General features: G+C 36.2%; 1 protein-coding gene across 2 annotated transcripts in view; it reads left to right on the top strand.

The window, feature by feature from the left end:
• Positions 1–20223, top strand: part of LOC138314993 (acid phosphatase type 7-like) — a 29088-nt gene extending 8865 nt beyond the window's left edge. Inside the window, exons 3-10 of one of the 2 annotated variants that reach the window (XM_069255687.1) lie at positions 3425–3517; positions 4831–4980; positions 6841–6873; positions 10350–10425; positions 11346–11466; positions 14143–14340; positions 17719–17912; positions 18764–20223. In XM_069255687.1, coding sequence (XP_069111788.1) covers positions 3425–3517; positions 4831–4980; positions 6841–6873; positions 10350–10425; positions 11346–11466; positions 14143–14340; positions 17719–17912; positions 18764–19359 — 1461 coding nt within the window. In that variant the 3' untranslated portion in view covers positions 19360–20223. The remainder of the gene's footprint in view (positions 1–3424; positions 3518–4830; positions 4981–6840; positions 6874–10349; positions 10426–11345; positions 11467–14142; positions 14341–17718; positions 17913–18763) is intronic. The other variant, XM_069255688.1, reaches the window with a different exon arrangement.
• Positions 20224–21095: the final 872 nt, after the last annotated feature.

Here is a 21095-nt window from a genome sequence, read left to right as displayed (position 1 = left end):
AATACAGGGTCAAGTTACAGGTAAACATTTCACTGACCTCTATACACAGGGGTTACAATGTCAATACAGGGTCAAGTTACAGGTAAACATTTCACTGACCTCTATACACAGGGGTTACAATGTCAATACAGGGTAAAGTTACAGGTAAACATTTCACTGACCTCTATACACAGGGGTTACGATGTCAATACAGGGTAAAGTTACGGTAAACATTTCACTGACCTCTATACACAGGGGTTACATGTCAATACAGGTCAAGTTACAGGAAACATTCATGACCTCTATACACAGGGTTACAAATACAGGTCATTACAGGAAACATTTCACTGACCTCTATACACAGGGGTTACAATGTCAATACAGGGTAAAGTTACAGGTAAACATTTCACTGACCTCTATACACAGGGGTTACAATGTCAATACAGGGTAAAGTTACAGGTAAACATTTCACTGACCTCTATACACAGGGGTTACAATGTCAATACAGGGTCAGGTTACAGGTAAACATTTCACTGACCTCTATACACAGGGGTTACAATGTCAATACAGGGTCAAGTTACAGGTAAACATTTCACTGCCTCTATACACACAGGTTAATGTCACAGGTCATACAGAGTAAACATTTCACTGACCTCTATACACAGGGTTACATGTCAATACAGGGTCAAGTTACAGGTAAACATTTCACTGACCTCTATACACAGGGGTTACATGTCAATACAGGGTCAGGTTACAGGTAAACATTCACTGACCTCTATACACAGGGGTTACAATGTCAATACAGGGTCAGGTTACAGGTAAACATTTCACTGACCTCTATACACAGGGGTTACATGTCAATACAGGGTAGTTACAGGTAAACATTTCACTGACCTCTATACACAGGGGTTACGATGTCAATACAGGTCAGGTTACAGGTAAACATTTCACTGACCTCTATACACAGGGATTACAATGTCAATACAGGGTCAGGTTACAGGTAAAACATTTCACTGACCTCTATACACAGGGGTTACAATGTCAATACAGGGTCAAGTTACAGGTAAACATTTCACTGACCTCTATACACAGGGGTTACACTGTCAATACAGGGTCAGGTTACAGGTAAACATTTCCCTGACCTCTATACACAGGGGTTATATTGTCAATATAGGGTAAAGTTACAGGTAAACATTTCACTGACCTCTATACACAGGGGTTAAAATGTCAATACAGGGTCAAATTACAGGTAAACATTTCACTGACCTCTATATACACGGGTTAAAATGTCAATGTAGTGTAAAGTCACAGGTAGACATTTCACTGACCTCTATACACAGGGCAATGTCTCTACAGGGTCAAGTTACAAGAACTGTCTTGGCACTTTGTATACCAAGTCCAGAGCTGGGAAATGTACTTGTCCGCTTGCCCAGATGATCGCATTTAGCCGTTGGACAAGTGAATGTTGACAGCATGCTCGTCCGTCAGACAAGTAAAACATTCTGATGCTGGTTATGACCTAGACCTTTAAATAATTGGCATGGAATATATATACACAGTTACATTTATAAGCTTAACTATATGGAAAATATTGAGAGCAAGTGAAAATGCCATTTGGACGAGTAGATTTTTATGAGTATTTGTCCAGCAGACGAGTACATTTTAAAGCTTTCCATATGGACCTGTAAGTTTGTTCAAATGAATAAACTTGATCTTTAATCTAGGTCATAGGGGTCAAATAGGCAAAAATGTTTTTAAATGACTTCTTGTCATTAAGCAAGAGGCCTATATAGACCTGATATTTGGCCAGTGACATGCTGGAATGATTGGCAATCAATGCAAGTTTGTTTAAATGAATGACCTTGACCTTCTTCAAGGTAGCAGGGATTAAATACAGTCAAACCTACCTATGCGTCACCCTGTATATTAAGTCACCCTGTCTAATGTGTCACATCCAAAGTCCTCCCGCGAGATTTCCTATATATTTCACCTGTTTAATGCGTCAACCTGTCTAACGCGTCTGCGTCACACATTTTGTGCACATATTTCGTACAAGACCTGCATAATGCGTCACTAAATTGCCGATCCTAGTCTTGCCTTCATACCAGGCAGTGGGGTACTAGCTTGATTATTAAACAAAAGAGGTGTGAACACTCCTTGACCGGCACTCTACTGATCCTAATTAATTAGCAGCCCGGGGCTGTATTTTTTAACTTGGCTTGGCAGTGTCAATTTCACATGTGCAGGCCTATGTGTGGTACGGCCGATTAGGAAGCAATAATATTCTGGCCTTTAAATAGATTTTGTGATTACAGCTAGTGAGCATTACATCAAAGACAAATTCTGCTCATAACTGTAAATGATTTACTCACGTTTTTATTATTTAATAGGCCTAACACTCAGGTGTAAGTCACAAGCTTTGCAATCGTATCGTAATGGCCGCCATTTTGGGTAATTGTAATAATGGATCCAGAATGGTTTAGAATTTCCGGACCTCACAAATAATTATGTTAAAAAAAAAAATTGAAGGGGATTAATTTTCCAAAATTTTGGTGTAAATTTAAAATGAAAAATCTGAATAAAAAATACCAGTTATAAATAATTTAATTTTAATATTTTTAATAGTAATTTATAATTAATTTTTAAAAAAATCAAATTTCAAAAAAAATTACTTTTGTTTTCTCTCTCAGATTAAGATACATTTTGACTACAACTGTAACAGATTTAAAGATATTTTAGTAATTAGTAAGTGCTTCTGTTGTGATGAAAATTAAGTACATTCATAATTGTGAAACATTTAAAACTAATTTAATTAAGCCCTAATTAATGCAGTATTTTTTCCAATATTTCATAGTACATGTTATACATACTATGGTGTCACGATCTTTCGGTAACCTGTATATTAAGACACCTGTCTAATAAGACATATTTTTGTCTGTCCCTTGAGGTGTCTCATTACACAGGTTTGACTGTAGTTTAAAATCTTAAAATGACTTCGTGTCAATAACCAAGAGACGTTGAGACTTGATTTTGGGCTTGTGACATGCTGGGATTAAGGACTACCAACTTGTTCAAATGGATGACCTTAATTTTTATTCATGGTCACAGGGGTCAATAGACTGAAATATTTTAAATGACCTCTTATCACTAAGAGCCCTAGACTTGATATTGGGCCTTGGATGCTTGGATGAAGGGCTACCAAGTTTGTTCATATGAATGATCTTGACTATCAATTAAGATCACAGGAGTCAAAATCACTAAAAATTTTAAAAGTTTCTTGTCATCAATAAATAACAAGAGGCCTAGAACCCTGATATTACCTGAGTCATACATAGAAATTCTTATTGTCTCTGTTCTGTTGTAAGTATCCACCATGATTACCAGATTTGCAATTTCGCCCATTCACTCCTCCTGCGGTACTTACAGTACTTTGATTTTATTTCAGGAATTAGTTCCAGAAACTACTTATTTCTACCGTCCACTTAGTGATGGTGTTAGTAGTGGACCATTTTTCTTCAAGACGCCCCCAGCTGGACAGGTGAGCAATAGACTGATGTAATCATAATGATTTGTGCAGTCCATGCCAGTTGATTTCCAATCAACCATACACTTTTAAGGATCTTTTATTCTGTAATTCATTATTACTTCATGAGAAAAATGGAGAAATAAAATCCTGTTGTAGAAAATAATTTTTGAGTTAAATAATGAGCATGCAACTCTTGATTTATTCTTGTCCTGATTACAGGGAATCAGTTATGACTATTCATCATATAACAACTGTAATAGTCCCAGACTGTTACTAGTAAACCAATATTAAAGTCTTGAAAAACAAAATGCCATCAAAGACTTATTGTTAAGGCATGTGACACTATATATGTACAGTGATTTTCTTACTCAATAATTCTGAGGCCCTGTACCTTTTTAATTGGAAAAAAACTACGTAATACATGCATCTTTCTTGAAACATGTTTGTCTACTTGTAGTTTTGGAAAATATTTTGAAAAAATGGGGAAAATATAGCAAAATTTATCTAGGGGAAGGGGCTTTTAAAGTATTTGGCCCCAAATCTACCTAAAAAAGTCACTTTAGCTAACTGCAGTGAATCCTGAAAGTCTGTTAATAGTAACTTGAAGGGACCACAAGAAAACTGAGTTATCTGAGTTCCCTACCAATAATCTCTTTACTTAGTATATAGATCTACTAGTTCCATGTAAGCAAGGAAGATGTCAAAATCGTCTATGAAGGTTGCAATAGTGTACCCTCTAAAATTGAAAGTATTGATTTATTAACATCACAACAAATTGTCAGAATCATTTTTATGTAAGTACATTACCACAGTTTTGCCATTGATGATTTCTGATGATTGTTGATACAATATAACTCAAGATAATTGCTAAACATTTAAAAGTTTTTCCATGTTTATATAGTTAGAAACAGCTTTTAAAGTGCCGTTCTATGACAGAATTATGAACAAGAAATCAGTATTTTTAGCAATCTTTTAGTCCAAAGAATCTCACCTCAAGTTACAGGAACATTTCATGTATGACTTGTACCATTTAGAATAAAATATTACTTTGTATTTTCCGATTTCTTTGGAGTTTTCCAGATTCAAATTTTCTGAGTTTTTAAATAACAAAGATAAAGAAGGAATTTTGCCGGGGCAAGCAATTAGTACTTGGTATTATGCTAGATTGTTGAATTATCCAAGTTTGTATCAAGTTCCTCTGTACGCTGTGATGTTTGATGTGGCACTAATTGTAAGCTAAGTTTGATGTGATCTCATTTTTTTCATGAAGTGGATTTACTGTACACTGTTATGTTTGACTATCCTGTAATATGGTTATAACTCAGGTATGGGAGCCTGAATTCTTAGTGTATGGAGACCTAGGAGTACAATCTGATAGTGTACCTTACCTCAACACGGAGGTTCTCGGAGGAAACTACACTGCTGTTCTACATGTTGGCGACTTTGGATACAACCTGAGGGATGAAGATGGACAGGTATGTTACTGTGGTAAGCACAGTCTTCAAGCTTACCTGCACAAATAAGTAAATGCATATGTTACTGTGGTAAGCACAGTCTTCAAGCTTACCTGCACAAATAAGTAAATGTTATTTTTCCTGATGTCTCATATCTGTCCGACATCAAATTTACTGTTTAAACAATTTCTACAAAGTAACAGAAAAGTCAAAGGACCAGATATTGCAGACATATAAAGGTCTGTATTAAATGTATTAAAATTTATAATCTTGACTAATTCATAAATATCCGATTAGTGAAAATCTACAGATGTTCTTTCCATAGATTATAGTTTCAGGGACAAATATTTATATGCAGCATTAAAATATTAGCAGTATTTTGGCGAGGATTAAAAAGACAAAAGTGGCGAGCCATGGGATAGTCACTTTTTTCTGTCTGATTTGAGCCAGAAATACAGCAGCTTTATTTTAAGACACTGACCCAGTATACCCAGCAACAGTCATTCAAAACACAAATATTTAAGTTGAAAGCTGTCAACGTTGTTGCAAATATGTCTGTCTTTTAAACAATGTTATGTATCGATGTAGGTCATCGAATGAAGGCATGTGCTGAAATTCCAAAATACAGCTGCTGTGATCCTTCATTGTCGAATACAAAGCTTACCTAGTTAATTAAAATAAATGACCTCGACATTCATTCAAGGTCGCAACGTCAAAAAGGCTAAATCTGTAAATGACTTGGAGTAACAAAGAGACCTTGATACATTTTTTTTTATTTTTTAACATTTTAGGTAGTATACAACAATAGACACAAATGCTTGCATACACACTCAGCTAAAATACTCAAACATCAGGGTGTATGTTCTGTTATACCTATATATATATATAACATGACATAGCATGGTATAACCCTGAATAACATATAAACATGTATGCATAGCATGACACGACATCCATCCATATATCCATCCATCCACTCCTCCCTCCCTCCCTCCCTCCCTTGCTTGGGGGAAGTGAAAAACTGATCAAATTGATCACCTGGAGTAGGGCACAATAGGGATGATATTCTTAAATTAATTCTTTAAAATTCTTCAGAAAAGATACAATGATCCTGTTTTCAAGAATATCACTTGGCATTACAAACCAGCTGGTGAGTGATACTGGCCCTCTCGTTGGTGTGGCTCGTCTCCCTTGGTGATATATACAATAATTCCATGTCTTTGGGTAACTGATCATTGACCTATTAAAGACTTTGATTTAAAGAGTGCACAACAGAACTACCTAAATTTTTCCAAAAAACATCTGACCCCGGATTCTTCATATTAGCTCACCTTGCACGAAGGGCTGGTAAGCTCATGTCGTGGCATGTGTCTGTCGTCTGTCCATCAAGATTTCCTTTAATGTCTACTAGTCATAAAGTTCTACATGGATTGTAACAAAATTTTGCCAGAAATATCTTTAGGGGAAGGGGAAAAAATAAACAGGAAAGAGGGGAGAGAATCATCTAGTCAATAGTTTCAGCCCTAGAAATAATCGAGAGGGGGAGAGAATCTGCTAGTCAATAGTTTCCCTCCTAGAAATAAATAGACAGGGAAGGGGATGAGGGGTGAGAATCAGCTATTACCAATAGTTCCCCCCTAGAAATAATTGAGATTGGAACGAATCCGGGAAACTATCAGAAGGGAAAGAAATTATTTGTACATCAGTATGGTATCTTACCATTTCATTCTTAATGGTATCCAACCCTAATCGTTATGATTAAGGAAACCAAATATCACTGTAATTATGAACAATTTTCTTTTATTTGGACCTCCAGCCAATCTCTCCTTTGATGTTTGTCCTACTAATACCACTAACTTGCTTTCTATTAACTGTTAATAGTCTGATGCCTCCAACATAACATGCTTCCCTAAGGTGAGTGTTAGTTAATTACACTGGTATGGTGATACTTCGGGTGTGGTTCATCTTACAGGCACTCTCTTCAAATTAAAAGTGAATCTTGAAATAATTATAAATATATACCTTAATTATATTTTTATGGGACTTAAGGAATATAAAGAAAGAAGAAAAGTATGATTGTTTATAATGATCAAAGCTTCATATAGGAAATCAATGTTAGGATTTAAAGACCCACTACCTTTCCAAAACATAAATTTAAATTTTCTTAAAAACAATTATAACATAGAAAATATATATCGATGGCCTAAGATGAGGTTACAACACCAAACAAATGAAAGATTTTCTGCGTAATCTATATTAGCAAAGAAGAATCATTTTGCTGTTTTGTCGTCTGTCAAAGTGATTGTCAACTAAAACACAGTAATTAGGACATTGGTGCAGGGAAACATGAGACCACCAGCATCATGAAAATTTACATTTCATTTTTAGCCAACCATCATCAGATGGTGGGCTATTCAACTCACTTTTCATCTGTGGTTTGTCGTCCGTCCTTCCGTCCCTCCGTTAACAAATCTTGTTATCGCTATTCTCAGAAATATGTCTCTTGATATTTAAAGTGTGTTACCACTATTTCTCAAAAAGTGCTGAAGGGATTGTTATCAAATTTCATATTAAGGTTCCCCTAGGGCCCTAGTTGTGCAAATTCAATTTTGGGACCAATTGGTCAACAAGATGGCTGCCAGGCAGCCATCTTCGATATTGATAGTTAAAGTTTGTTATCGCTATTTCTCAGAAAGTACTGAAGGGATCGTTCTCAAATTTCATATGTAGGTTCCCCTAAGGCCCTAGTTGTGCATGTTGCATTTTGGGACCAATTAATCAACAAAATGACTGCCTGGCAGCCATCTTGGATTTTGATATTTAAAAATTTTAGTGCCGTAGTTGTGCATATTGTGATTTGTGACCAACTGATCAATAAGATGGCTGCCAAGCAGCCATTTTGGATTTTGATAGTTGAAGTTTGTTACCACTATTTCTCAGAAAGTACTGTAGAGATCTGTCTCAAATTCCATATCCAGGTCCCCCTTTGGCCTTTGTTTTGCATATTGGATTTTTCGGACTGAGCAGTGATCAAGATGGCCGACAGACTGCCATCTTCGATTTTGATAATAGTTTGTTACTGCTATTGTTACTGCTATTTCTTAGAAAGTACTGATGGGATCTGTCTTAAATTTCATGTGCAGGTTCCCCAAGGGCCCTAGCTGTGCATATTGCATTTTGGGATCGATTGTTGAAGAAGTTGACCATGAAACAGGCTGCCATCTTATATTTTGAAATTTGAAGTTAGTTACCGCTATTTCTCAGCAAGTACTAAAGCGATCTGTCTCAAATTTTATTTGTAGTATGTTTGAAAAAGTTTGAAAAGCAGAGAAAAGATCCATTTTTCCATTGTCAGACATAGATCATTCTTTGGTGGGCACCAAGATCCCTCTGTGAACTCTTTGTTTTTAATCAAATTGAAGATGATGATAAGCGAAGTATTAACAGTAAGCTAATAACCTTAGTGAATCTACAAAATTATCAATTTCATTTCGCATTCCCGTTTTAAATTTTCAAAGCCATTTTGGAAAGGTAATGGGCCTGAAAGGGTTTGTAACACAAAAAGTGATAATTTGTCTATAGTTTGGTTTTCTGACATCCTAGCCGAAAATCTATTACCATATTTGCCGTAATTAGCACCCAGGGTGCTTATTTATGATCAAAATTGTAAGTCATAGACAAAAAAGTCAGCCACAATTTAAATCTTTCTGTAATCATGGTACATTAATATCTGTTACAGTAAATATGAATATGCCTTTTATCATTTGAAATGCAGCATTATACCGTGGTTCACATGTAGAAGACTTGCAAGTTCATGTAATATGGGATGCTGATGTTAGAGGCATCACATGTTGAAAGAACTTGTTCTCCTATCCAGAAAAGGGGAGGGTGCTTATTGCGGGAGGGGCGCTCATTACGGTGAATATGGTACACCCAAGGGGTTGTGTGTGTATATACATGTGGCGGTTATGGGGCAAAGCATATGCATGGATCGATCTGGACAGCTGTTTGATATGCAAAACATTATTGCGATAATGAGGCAGAGCTGCAAATACATAAATAGTTTACCGATGCAGAATGACCATGCAGATACACATACAGATAAACTTGCGCTAGGACTACCATTTTAAAAAATGTTACGTGAAACTTTAACTACACATGGGATCATATTGTTTTTGAGTAAACCTATATACATGTACATGTAGTTATAAAAAGAGATAAAATTGTAATTATATAAATAATATAAAATATAACTGTATAAGTAACACTCTCAAAGATTTATCCAGCAGTAAACTTAGAAAACGACAACCTAAACAAATTCACATTGTTCTCATATCTTTACATTGAAAAATTAATGAAGTATGTGACCATATACCCAGATTGATCTTACATGAGTGGTAATATCTGTGGAAATGGCAGAAATTTAAAGAACCATATTGTTGATGATGCTTATGCTTTGTCTGTCCACTTGATATCGATCTGTACATTGTATTTCATTTTGATTTATATATTTATTTCAGCAATTTTTTAGCTCGCTTATATACCACAATTTCTTTACCTATACTATGTTTAAACTATGAAGACCAAAAGATAAAATCAAAACCACTACAAGTACAATACATTTAGGATGTAAATCTCCTTGCAATAGTCCCAAGGATAATGAGCAAAAGTGCATGTACTATATATATTCTGATAAAAGTTGTTTACATTCAGGATCAATGCATGGTTAGAACACTTTCTTCCCCATCTATGTCATTAATTTTTAATTAGATCAAATATGATGTTTTATTTTGTATACAGATGTATGAACCTTATCATGCCTAAATGCTTTTATAGCTATCAATATTAAGGGCATAAAGTATACCTGGTAATTATACTTTATAGACAATTATTGTTATCACTGTATTTATATTCACTATTTCTGTCCAGGTAATTTTAACTTTGTCAGAATCACACCTACCATATTCACAGTAATTAGAGCCAAAGGTGCTTAAATAATTGTGACAACAGGGGCGCTTATTAGAAAACCATAATGTATTATGTGGACGAAAAAAGTCATCCATATTTTAAATATTTCTGTACATTAATCTGTTCAGGTAAACATGCACATGTGCCTTAAAGTTTAGCCTTTGAGACACATTATTATGTCACAGGTAAAAGACTTGCAAGTTCATGTAATAATGGATACAATGCTGATGTTAGAGGCATCGCATGTTGTAAAACATTGCTAAATCCAAGGGATGAAGGCATTTATACAACCTCAATTCCTTCTCCAGGAAAGGTGAGAGGCACTTATAGGGGGAGGGGTGCTTATTACGGCGAATACGGTACTAACTGTGACCTGATGTTTAATGTTGTAATACTTCAGACAGTACTTTCATGTGTTTAAGGTAGGGGACCAGTTTATGAGAGTGGTTGAGGATATAGCAGCACGAGTGCCATATATGACATCACCAGGAAACCATGGTAACTTTTTATTTAAGTTTGTGTGGGATTAACTTTTGTATACATGTGTTTATCAAGGCTTTAAACACTGAGAATTAATAATGTTGTTAGGCATGGATAAAGAAGGTCTTGATCATGCAGACTAAATGGTTAACGTTTGTGAATATACAGACTAAATGGTTAAAGGGACAATTCGGTGAGGCTAATTCTGTTACATAACCATGAAACAAAATATGACTTAAATGTATTGTTCTACATTCCTTATGAAACATATAAGAAGAAAAATTGAACAATTCTACGACATTGTTAAGTATTTTGATTGATACCAAATTCCAAATCGTTGATCAATTCGATTTGGTAAGCAGGTACAACATACATATGCTGTACCCATACCCGAGCAAAAGTCATGCACGCGGCACGTTAAACAAATGCAATACAAAACCACTGAGGAGTTGATGAAGTTATTTTCAGACAAGAACATGCATCTAATAAGGTGAACACACTACTGTAAGAGCGATTTGAGTAGTTGTAGACAAAATTTCTTTACTACACTGGCAAGGGCCAGGCTGTGATACACAAGACATCTGACCACTATATGTGTAATGGCGGACAGCAAGCGAGTACATACATTTCACTACAGTGGACTTTTCTGGCATATCACAGCAAAACCAACTAAATTAATTTCTATTAGAACTGGTTTGTTTCTGAAGTATGTGCAAATTTTAATGTTCTCTTAGACTGAATTGTCCCTTTTGTGATTATGTAGACTAAATGGTTAATGTTTGTGATTAAACAGACTAAATGGTTACAATTTGTGATTATACAGACTAAATGGTTAACGTTTACCTCATAAGACAACTTAAAAGGAGACATTGATTTAGGGAAACTGACTGTTTCTGATAATTATATCTAATAAATATATATAAACTTTTATCACATAGAAATCGATGAGGACACCTTCAGTCATTACAGACACAGGTTCTCCATGCCAAACACTGAATGGCCAATCCCAGTGGATAAGATGTGGTACAGCCTGGACATAGGGCAGGTTCATTTTATCAGGTAGGTCATGTACACAGATTCACTTTATCAGGTAGGTCATGTACACGGATTCACTTTATCAGGTAGGTCATGTACACAGATTCATTTTATCAGGTAGGTCATGTACACAGATTCACTTTATCAGGTATGTAATGTACACAAGTTCACTTTATTTGGTATGTTATGAACACAGATTCACTTACCAGGTAGGTCATGTACACAGATTCACTTTATCAGGTAGGTCATGTACACAGATTCACTTTATCAGGTAGGTCATGTACACAGATTCACTTTATCAGGTAGGTCATGTACACAGATTCACTTTATCAGGTAGGTCATGTACACAGATTCACTTTATCAGGTAGGTCATGTACACAGATTCACTTTATCAGGTAGGTCATGTACACAGATTCACTTTATCAGGTAGGTCATGTACACAGATTCACTTTATCAGGTAGGTCATGTACACAGATTCACTTTATCAGGTAGGTCATGTACACAGATTCACTTTATCAGGTAGGTCATGTACATAGGTTCACTTTATCAGGTAGGTCATGTACACAGATTCACTTTATCATGTAGGTCATATACATAGGTTCACTTTATCAGGTAGGTCATGTACACAAGTTCACTTTATTTAGTATGTCATGTACACAGATTCACTTTATCAGGTAGGTCATGTACACAGATTCACTTTATCAGGTAGGTCATGTTAACAGATTCACTTTAATAGGTAGGTCATGTACACAGGTAAAACTTTATTAGGTATGCCATATACTCAGGTAAAACTTTATTAGGTATGTCATATACTCAGGTAAAACTTTATCAGGTATATAGTATACTCAGGTGAAACATTATCCCGCCTCAAACAAGAATCTTGTATTCCTATTGGTTAAAATGACGTCACATAATATCCAAGATATAGTCATATCAAGTTATTAGAAATGGTATCAGGTTTGGACGCTCAAGTGACGCTTCGCGATGACGGCACTCAGAGAGATGGAGAAAAAATGTTTGAATGATAGTGCTGATGACCACTTTCAAAGCAAACGGAAATTGGCAACACTTATTTAGGATTATATTTAACAGAAATGGACCATGACAACACATTTGAATCATTCAATGAGGTGAAAATTGCTTAAGTTTTGAGTTGTTTGGTTTCCATACTCAGAATGCATTTTGCAATTACTTAATGGAAAAGGTCTTCAACGGGACAAATTAGTTACATAGTTTGTTAGTGAACTAATATGGAAAAATATTGGGTCTAGAGTATACATGTATCAGGCTCGGCTTTGCCTCGCCTGATACAAGTTTATTTAAGACCCAAAATTCTTTCGTATTAGGTCACTAACAAACTGTGTAACTAATGTTATCAGGTATGTCATGTCATATCATGTCATGTACATATACAGGAAATACTTTATCAGGTGCCTAGGGTACTGATTTTCGGCCTCTAGCATGCTGGGATGAAGGACTCTCATGTTTGTTCAAATGAATGACCTTGACCTTCATCGAGGTTACACAGGTCAAAATGGCTAAAATGTTTAAACTAACTCTTGTGTATAACTAAGAGGCCTAGATATCTCTTATTGGGTTATGTAGAATGCTGGAATGAAGGGCTACCACGTTTGTGCAGATGAATGACCTTGACCTGCATTCAAGGTGATGGGCTCAAATGGGCTAAAAATCTTTAAATGACTTCTTGTGAATACCTACTAGGCTTAGAGACATGCTATTGCATGGGCCTGTAGAATGCTGGGTTGAAGGGCTATCAACTCTGTTCAAATAAATGACCTTGACTGCCATTTAAGGTGAAAGTGGTTAAAAAGGCAATTTTCTTGTCAATAACAAACAGTCTACAGACCTGATGAAGGGCTACCATGTTTGTTCTTCATTCCAAATATATTAGAAACTCACTTATTCTACTTGTCTTAATTATTTGCTTCTGCTATATTCTTTGTGTTGTTACTGTTGTATTGTGCCAATATATATTTCTTATCTATAGTCAGATGATTATATATGCATGGGCCTCTTGTCATTGTCAGCAAGGACGTATAATAGAAGGATAAGTCACACTGGGTTTGGGGGGAGTACAAGGCAGGAGCTTTTGTGTTTGTGCACTGACCGTGACGTTGGGCGACGACTGATTTTCCTTTGATATCCGCCAGCGCAGCCTTTGATGTAGCTTGCGGGTGCGAGGGTTACCGTCTTTACTTTCTGAAGCGGGTCGTCATTTCATGAGCTGTCGTATTTTTTTAAAGAAAGTTTAAGACATAGCCCCTAAATCTTCCGTCCTTAAAACAAATTATAAACGTTGTGAAATTTAATAAACTTTACATTGGTGTTTCGTTTGACTCGATAAGACAAGTATTTGTTGAGAAAAACGGTTTGTATTCCCGGTTTATAGGCGTCTCGCGTGGTGCTTAGTAATGTAGAGACAGACACGAATCCTTCTCACTTATAAATCCTTGTTGTCAGGTATGTCATTTACACACTCACAGGTAACACTTTATCATTTACATAATCAAGGACTCCAACTTTACTGAGGTGATTTATTGAATTACAAGACTATGAAAAACTGGTTAATGTTTTGTCAGTATCATACGTGATAGTTTCTTTCATTTAGAACGATTTGGTTCTTTGTCTTTTGCAATCAAAGCTCTAGTTGAGAAAGATTTCATTGTTTGATTGTTTTAGCTACTCATCTGAAGTCTTCTTTACACAACAAGGAGTACATGTGGCTGCCCAGAGAAACTGGCTGATGGCTGACCTTAAGCAGGCAAATGACAACCGACGTAACTGTCCATGGGTGGTCGCCTATGGTCACAGACCAATGTATTGTTCCAACACAGATGGAGACGACTGTACGCTTGGAGCATCCAAAGTTAGAGAAGGGTATGTTATATACAATCAAGCCTGTCTATACTGACCGCTGAAATGGAAACAGAAAAACTGTCAGTATAGACAGGTTGAGCCTTTCTTGCCAGCATTCCAGTATATGTATGTGTAACATTTCCTTTAAATCACTACTAGTCATAGACCTCTGCATGGATTGTAACCAAATGTCCAGAAACATCCATGTTGGAAGGGGAAAAGTTTGTGTTGATTTTGCATCTGACCCATTATTTGCTCAATTCAGGCCAAAATTAGTTAAGATGGTTAAAATTTCAAAAACCATCTTCTCAACTTACAGATTTAGTAGAATCAAATACTATTAATATATTGGAAGGTCCCAAGGCCATCTACAAAAATTGTGAATTTCATGGCCCTGAGACCTCAGATTTTCCCCTTGGAGAGGGTGCAAATTTACTATAGTTTTTATTGGGATAATACATTTATGAGTATGTGCTCTGAAATGAGTTAACCTTGGTTAGAATTATTAGCCTGAGATAATGTTTGAACATCACACCCATATAGGTCACTTGGTGACACCCAGGGACCAGAAGGGGTCAAAATTGCTAAAATAAAAAGAAACCTTCTGAATTCAAAGATATGATTGAACCAAATACTCTTTATATTTTAAAAGGTTTCAAGGTCCTCTGCAATATTTGTGGCCATAGGGTCTCAGATTTTTCCCTGGGGAGGTGGTCAAATTTACTTTAATTTATATAGGGAAAACACATTTATGAGTATCATTTGCTCAGTTTTCATAGGAAATGTAACATATGTAATGAAATCAAATACTCTTTAAAGATTAAAAGGTCAAATTGATATAATTATTGACTGATTTCAGTAGCTTGATGGGCATTCATATAGTGTTTATATGTCTTTGTTTCATTCTTTATCCCAACTCAGGTGAGTGTTAAGGCCCATGGGCCTCTTGTTATGCTTGAAATTAGAAACCTCAATTATAAATGCATCAGGCATGTATTAAATGTTTTGAATTTTTACTTACCTCTTATTTGAAAAATTTATGTATTTGAGGACCAATGAAGGGTCCAAACCATACATACAGTAAAACACGTTTATAACAAACACACTTCAACAAGTTCATGGTTGTAGTGTAGTAATTTTTAGCCCACCATCATCAGATGGTGGGCTATTCAAATCGCCTTTCGTCCGTGGTCCGTCGTCCGTCCGTCCGTCCTTCCGTCCGTCCGTTAACAATTCTTGTTACCGCTATTTCTCAGAAAGTTTTGAAGGGATCTTTCTCAAATTTCACATGTAGGTTCCCCTAGGGCCCTAGTTGTGCATATTGCATTTTGGGACCAATCGGTCAACAAGATGGCCGACTGGCGGCCATCTTGGATTTTGATAGTTAAAGTTTGTTACCGCTATTTCTCAGAAAGTTTTGAAGGGATCTTTCTCAAATTTCACATGTAGGTTCCCCTAGGGCCCTAGTTGTGCATATTGCATTTTGGGACCAATCGGTCAACAAGATGGCCGACAGGCGGCCATCTTGGATTTTGATAGTTAAAGTTTGTTACCGCTATTTCCCAGAAAGTACTGAAGGGATCTTTCTCAAATTTCATATGTTGGTTCTCCTAGGGCCCTAGTTGTGCATATTGCATTTTGGGACCAATCGGTCAACAAGATGGCCGACTGGCGGCCATCTTGGATTTTGATAGTTAAAGTTTGTTACCGCTATTTCTCAGAAATTTTTGAAGGGATCTTTTTCATATGTTGGTTCTCCTAGGGCCCTAGTTGTGCATATTGCATTTTGGGACCAATCGGTCAACAATGATGGCCGACCGGCGGCCATCTTGGATTTTGATAGTTAAAGTTTGTTACCACTATTTCCCAGAAAGTACTGAAGGGATCTTTTTCAAATTTCATATATAGGTTCCCCTAGGGCCCTAGTTGTGCATATTGCATTTTGGGACCAATCAGTCAACAAGATGGCCGACCGACTGACGGCCATATTGGATTTTGATAGTTAAAGATTGTTACCGCTATTTCTCAGAAAGTACTGAAGGGATCTCTCTCAAATTTCATATGCATGTTCCCCTTGAACCCTAGTTGTGCATATTGCATTTTGGGAGTGATCGGTCAACAAGTTGCCGACCGGCGGCCATCTTGGATTTTGATAGTTAAAGTTTGTTAACACTATTTCCCAGAAGGTACTAAAGGAATCTTTCTCAAATTTCATATGTAGGTTCCTCTACGACCCTACTTGTGCATATTGCATTTTGGGACAGATCGGTCAGCAAGATGATCGACAGGTAACCATCTTGAATTTTGATAATTGAAGTGTGTTACTGCTACATATCTCAGAAAGTACTGAAAGGATCTTTCTCAAGGTTCATATATAGTATGTAGTAAAAGTTTGAAAAGCAGGGAAAAGATCCCTCTTTCTGTTGTCAGACATAGATCATTCTTTGGTGGGCGCCAAGATCCCTCTGGGATCTCTTGTTACTGTAGTCCTTTAGTGTAAAATACTTTAATTTTAAAAATGTGAGGATGAGACAACGAAATTGATTTAATTTTTAAAATGTGAGGATGAGACAATGAAAGGGATAAGTCAGGAGCCCTAAGGAGAATTTATAATAACTGCAGTTTTCAGAAATCAAATATCAGTACATGTATTAGTCTTCCTTCTGTGATTGAAACTTTCAATACTTATGTGGCATTTAAATATTTATTTAAAACATTTCGGTACTTCTATTATTAGGTTGCACATCAACATTTTCACTGCAGTCCACGATGTAACCTTACCAAGGGCAATTTGCATTCATATAGTCTATATTTACAGTTAGTGGTGAATTGATACTATAAACCCTGTTGATTTCGACCAAAGGCTACACAACTTTATTCCTCGATAGACTGAGTATGTTATGCTCAGTTTGGAGCCATGCTGATGAATATATGATGATCCACATCAGATACTGTTAGGTCTACAGTAGTGTTTTAGGTCTACAGTAGTGTATTAGGTCTACAGTAGTGTTTTAGGTCTACAGTAGTGTTTTAGGTCTACAGTAGTGTTTTCAGTACTGATTGTATGGAACATGTATCAAAATAGGTTTGAACACATATTAGTGTACGTGTACATGTAAATACAAATGTAGAAACGTTACATTGTTTATGTTACTAATCCTTAAATAGATGCAAAATCCCTTGGGATTTCATAATGAAATTGTAACCAAATGTTAATATAAGCATTGAACGTCTTTTAGTTTGCATTCATAGACAAAATGAGCGCCAACTGAACAGAGGTAAATTCAACATGAAGCGCTATGAATTTTATGAATGCCAACTGAAAAGCATTCAATGCTTAAATGTACATGTATTTAAAACCTTTCAGTACTTACATTTATATATTGTATATACTTACAGACTAGAAGACCTTTTCTTTGATTACGGAGTAGACCTTGTTCTCCAGGCCCATGAACACTCTTATGAGCGTCTCTGGCCTCATTACAAAGGGGTGGTCCTAGCCAAAAATTATTCCAACCCACAAGCTCCCGTACAGCTGATCACAGGAGCTGCTGGCTCTAGGCATGGATTTGATGAGGAGAACAAGACATTCTGTATGTATATCACCATTACACATGTTATAGAAAGGAACTTGATCAGACCAGGCAGCTAATGTATTTTTTGACAATAAATATTTTAAAAGTAATTATTTCCCCTCCTACCATTAGGTTACCCGAGATAAAATTGGAACCAGGTCAGTGAATTTATAGATATATTGGTTTTATAGTCAATTGCCTTTTGTCTGTGGTTTTTCCATCTGTCAACCTGGTCATCCATCTGGCGTTGATTGTTCCCTTTAAACAACTTCTTCTCCAAAAGTAGCTGACCTAGAGTCCCGAAATCAGACTTTTAACATGATGGGATGTTAAAAAAAACGACTTTAATTGTCAATAACTTCATATTGGGCCCACAGCTTGTTGGAATTTGTGTTAATAAATTACCTCGACCTTTATTCAAGGTCATAGCATTCAAATAGGCTAAAATCTTTAGACAAATTCTTGTAACCAAGAGACCTAGATACCCGATATTACCTGGGCAATACATATATAAATTCTTATTGACCCTCTTAAGTGTGCACCATGATAACTAGATAGCAGGTGAGTGAATTGAGCCCAATGTCATTATTTGTATGTTAAATCTTTCTAACATAATAGCTTTTACATAGTAAATTCTAATAGATATTGATAAAAACTGCATACCAGATACTGATAAATCCAAAAATAGGGCGGATTCCAATGTTATTCGAATAATAATTATCCATTCAGTTGTACTTTCCTTAGGGCAGAATAGGTTATCTTATATCAACCAGACTTTCAATCTCTTCAAGTTATAGACAAGTAGTATACAGTTGTATGATTCCTCTTGTATATTTTAGTGATGGATAACTGTTCTTTACCTTTCACAGCTGATTGGTCAGCGTTTAGGATGGACATTAAGGCATTTAACAGTTATGGCCGTCTGAAGGTGTACAATGTCACACACCTGTACTGGGAACAGGTGTCAGTTAAGGACAGTCATGTGTTAGACTCCATCTGGATCACACAGGAATATCATGGTCCTTTCCACAAGGCTGAGCTTGAAACAGACAAGGCCAAGAAGATAGAAGATAAAGTTAAAGATGAGACAGTGATAAACAAAGACTCTGACGTACCTGTCCACCAGGTGATCAATTCTAACGGACCAGACATCAGCTCCGGGGTTGGCCCTGATAAAAGTATAACAGAGAAAGCACGTAGCATGCTACAATCTACTAACATCCGTCTGGCTCTCGGGATCGGGGGAGGTGTCTTGGGACTCGTCATTGTAATTACCATACTGATTTTACAGAAACAAAAGAGGAAGGCTAGGAAATACCGACGCTGGGATGAGACAGTGGACTATGGACGTAAATTTTACTCCTCAGGTTACTCTCAGGTCCACAACGGAGAAAAGGACACTGACGAATTTGAGGCTGAGGTAAATGAACCTAGTGGAGCTACAGTTAAACTACTGACAGAATGACCATTTAAGTAGCAGATCTATTAAACCAATGAATATATGGTCATGTCAGCTAAGTGAGGAAGAATATCTTTACGACAGTTCCAAATGATTACATGTACATTATGTATATGTGGTTACTATGAAATCCAGTGCAATATTTTAACTTGACATTCCATCCAGGATATATCACCTATTCGTGGACAAATTTGTCATAATAGTCCCTTTTGTGTGTTAATTTTCTTCATTATACATGTAAGTGATATTACATCGAAGTGCCTTAAAAACTTGATGCTGTAGCTACCATTCACAGATAGAACTCTATTTCATGATTCAACTGCAGGCAGATGTCACGAAGTGATGAGTTTGATACATAGGATACAAATGGGAAAAGGTCATGAATTTAAAGCTTTGGGCATTTAAAGGCCCACTATATGTTTCCAAAAAAAAAAGAACTGAACAATATTATCACTAACACTTATAATATCAAAACATATACATGACCTATTAATATGTAGTTACAATGCCAAAACCTGCCACATTCCGGTGTCAATCTATTAAAGGGACAATTCAGTCTAAGAGAACATTAAAATTTGTACATATATCGGAAAATACCCAGTTCTAATGGAAATAAGATCAGTCGGTTTTACTGTAATATGCCAGAAAAGCCCATGATGGTGAAATGCATATGAAATGTTCAACCTCGCTCGCTGGCCGCCATTACACATTGTGGTCGAATACCTTGTATGCCGAACCCTGTCTCTTGCTCTTAGAGTAATGCTATTTTTGTTTAAAATTGCTCAAATTGGCATGACAGTAGTGTGTTTACCTTATTAGGTGAAATGTCTTGACTAAAAAAATCATTTTATCATCTCCACAGTGGTTATGTAGATCAATTGTTTAACATGCGTGACTTTGGCTCGGATATGGGTACAGCGTACATATTGTACCTGCTTATTCGTATTGATCAACGATTTGTAATTACAACAGTATCATTTGAAATACTAAACAATGACGTGGAATTTTTCGATATTTTAAGTTGTATGCTTCATAAGAAATGTAGAACAATACATTTATATCATATTTTGCTTCTTGGTTATGTAAAAGAATTATCCTGAGTGAATTGTCCCTTTAAGCAAAGGAGGTTCATTTTGCTGTTTTGCCTCGTGGTGCGGGCGTAGTGATGTCCAACTAGCGCACCACAATTAGGACAACAGGATGAAAGATAACCTATGTAGTTATGGAAATTATTATTTAATTGATCAAATAACTTATGAGGCTCTTCAAAATTATCAAATTCGTTTTACAGTTACATGTACCTTTAAGTGAAATATTATTTTGTGATTTCTTAAAAAGAAAGTGCATATAATATCTTCATTGGATGTTTTACAATATATATATATATGTATAAAAGACAATGTATACTTATATTCTTAAAAGAATGGATACAGTACAAGTCAAAAGGTTCCCCTTAGAACTTAGCTTTGCATAATGCATTTTAGGACTGATCAGTCAACAAGAGGGCAGACACACTGCCAGGGACAAAGGGGCTGGGTTCCAAAAGGGGAACTTTGCTGAAAAATCTACAATTGTAAATGCACAATTAAGTCACTTTTGGCTCCACATCCAAAATAGTTGAATTTTTAGGTCATCTGACCCGAAGGGTCAGTCCGCCGTCGGTAGCCATCATCTGACGTCGATGTGACGTCCGCCGTCGGTAAACTTTTCATATTTCAATCTTCTTCTCAAGTTTGACCAGT

Source organism: Argopecten irradians, chromosome 2, assembly GCF_041381155.1.
Source record: "Argopecten irradians isolate NY chromosome 2, Ai_NY, whole genome shotgun sequence".
Lineage (NCBI taxonomy): Eukaryota > Metazoa > Mollusca > Bivalvia > Pectinida > Pectinidae > Argopecten > Argopecten irradians.
The sequence above is the reverse complement of the archived record's forward strand: the minus strand, read 5'-3'. Positions and strand labels throughout refer to the sequence as shown.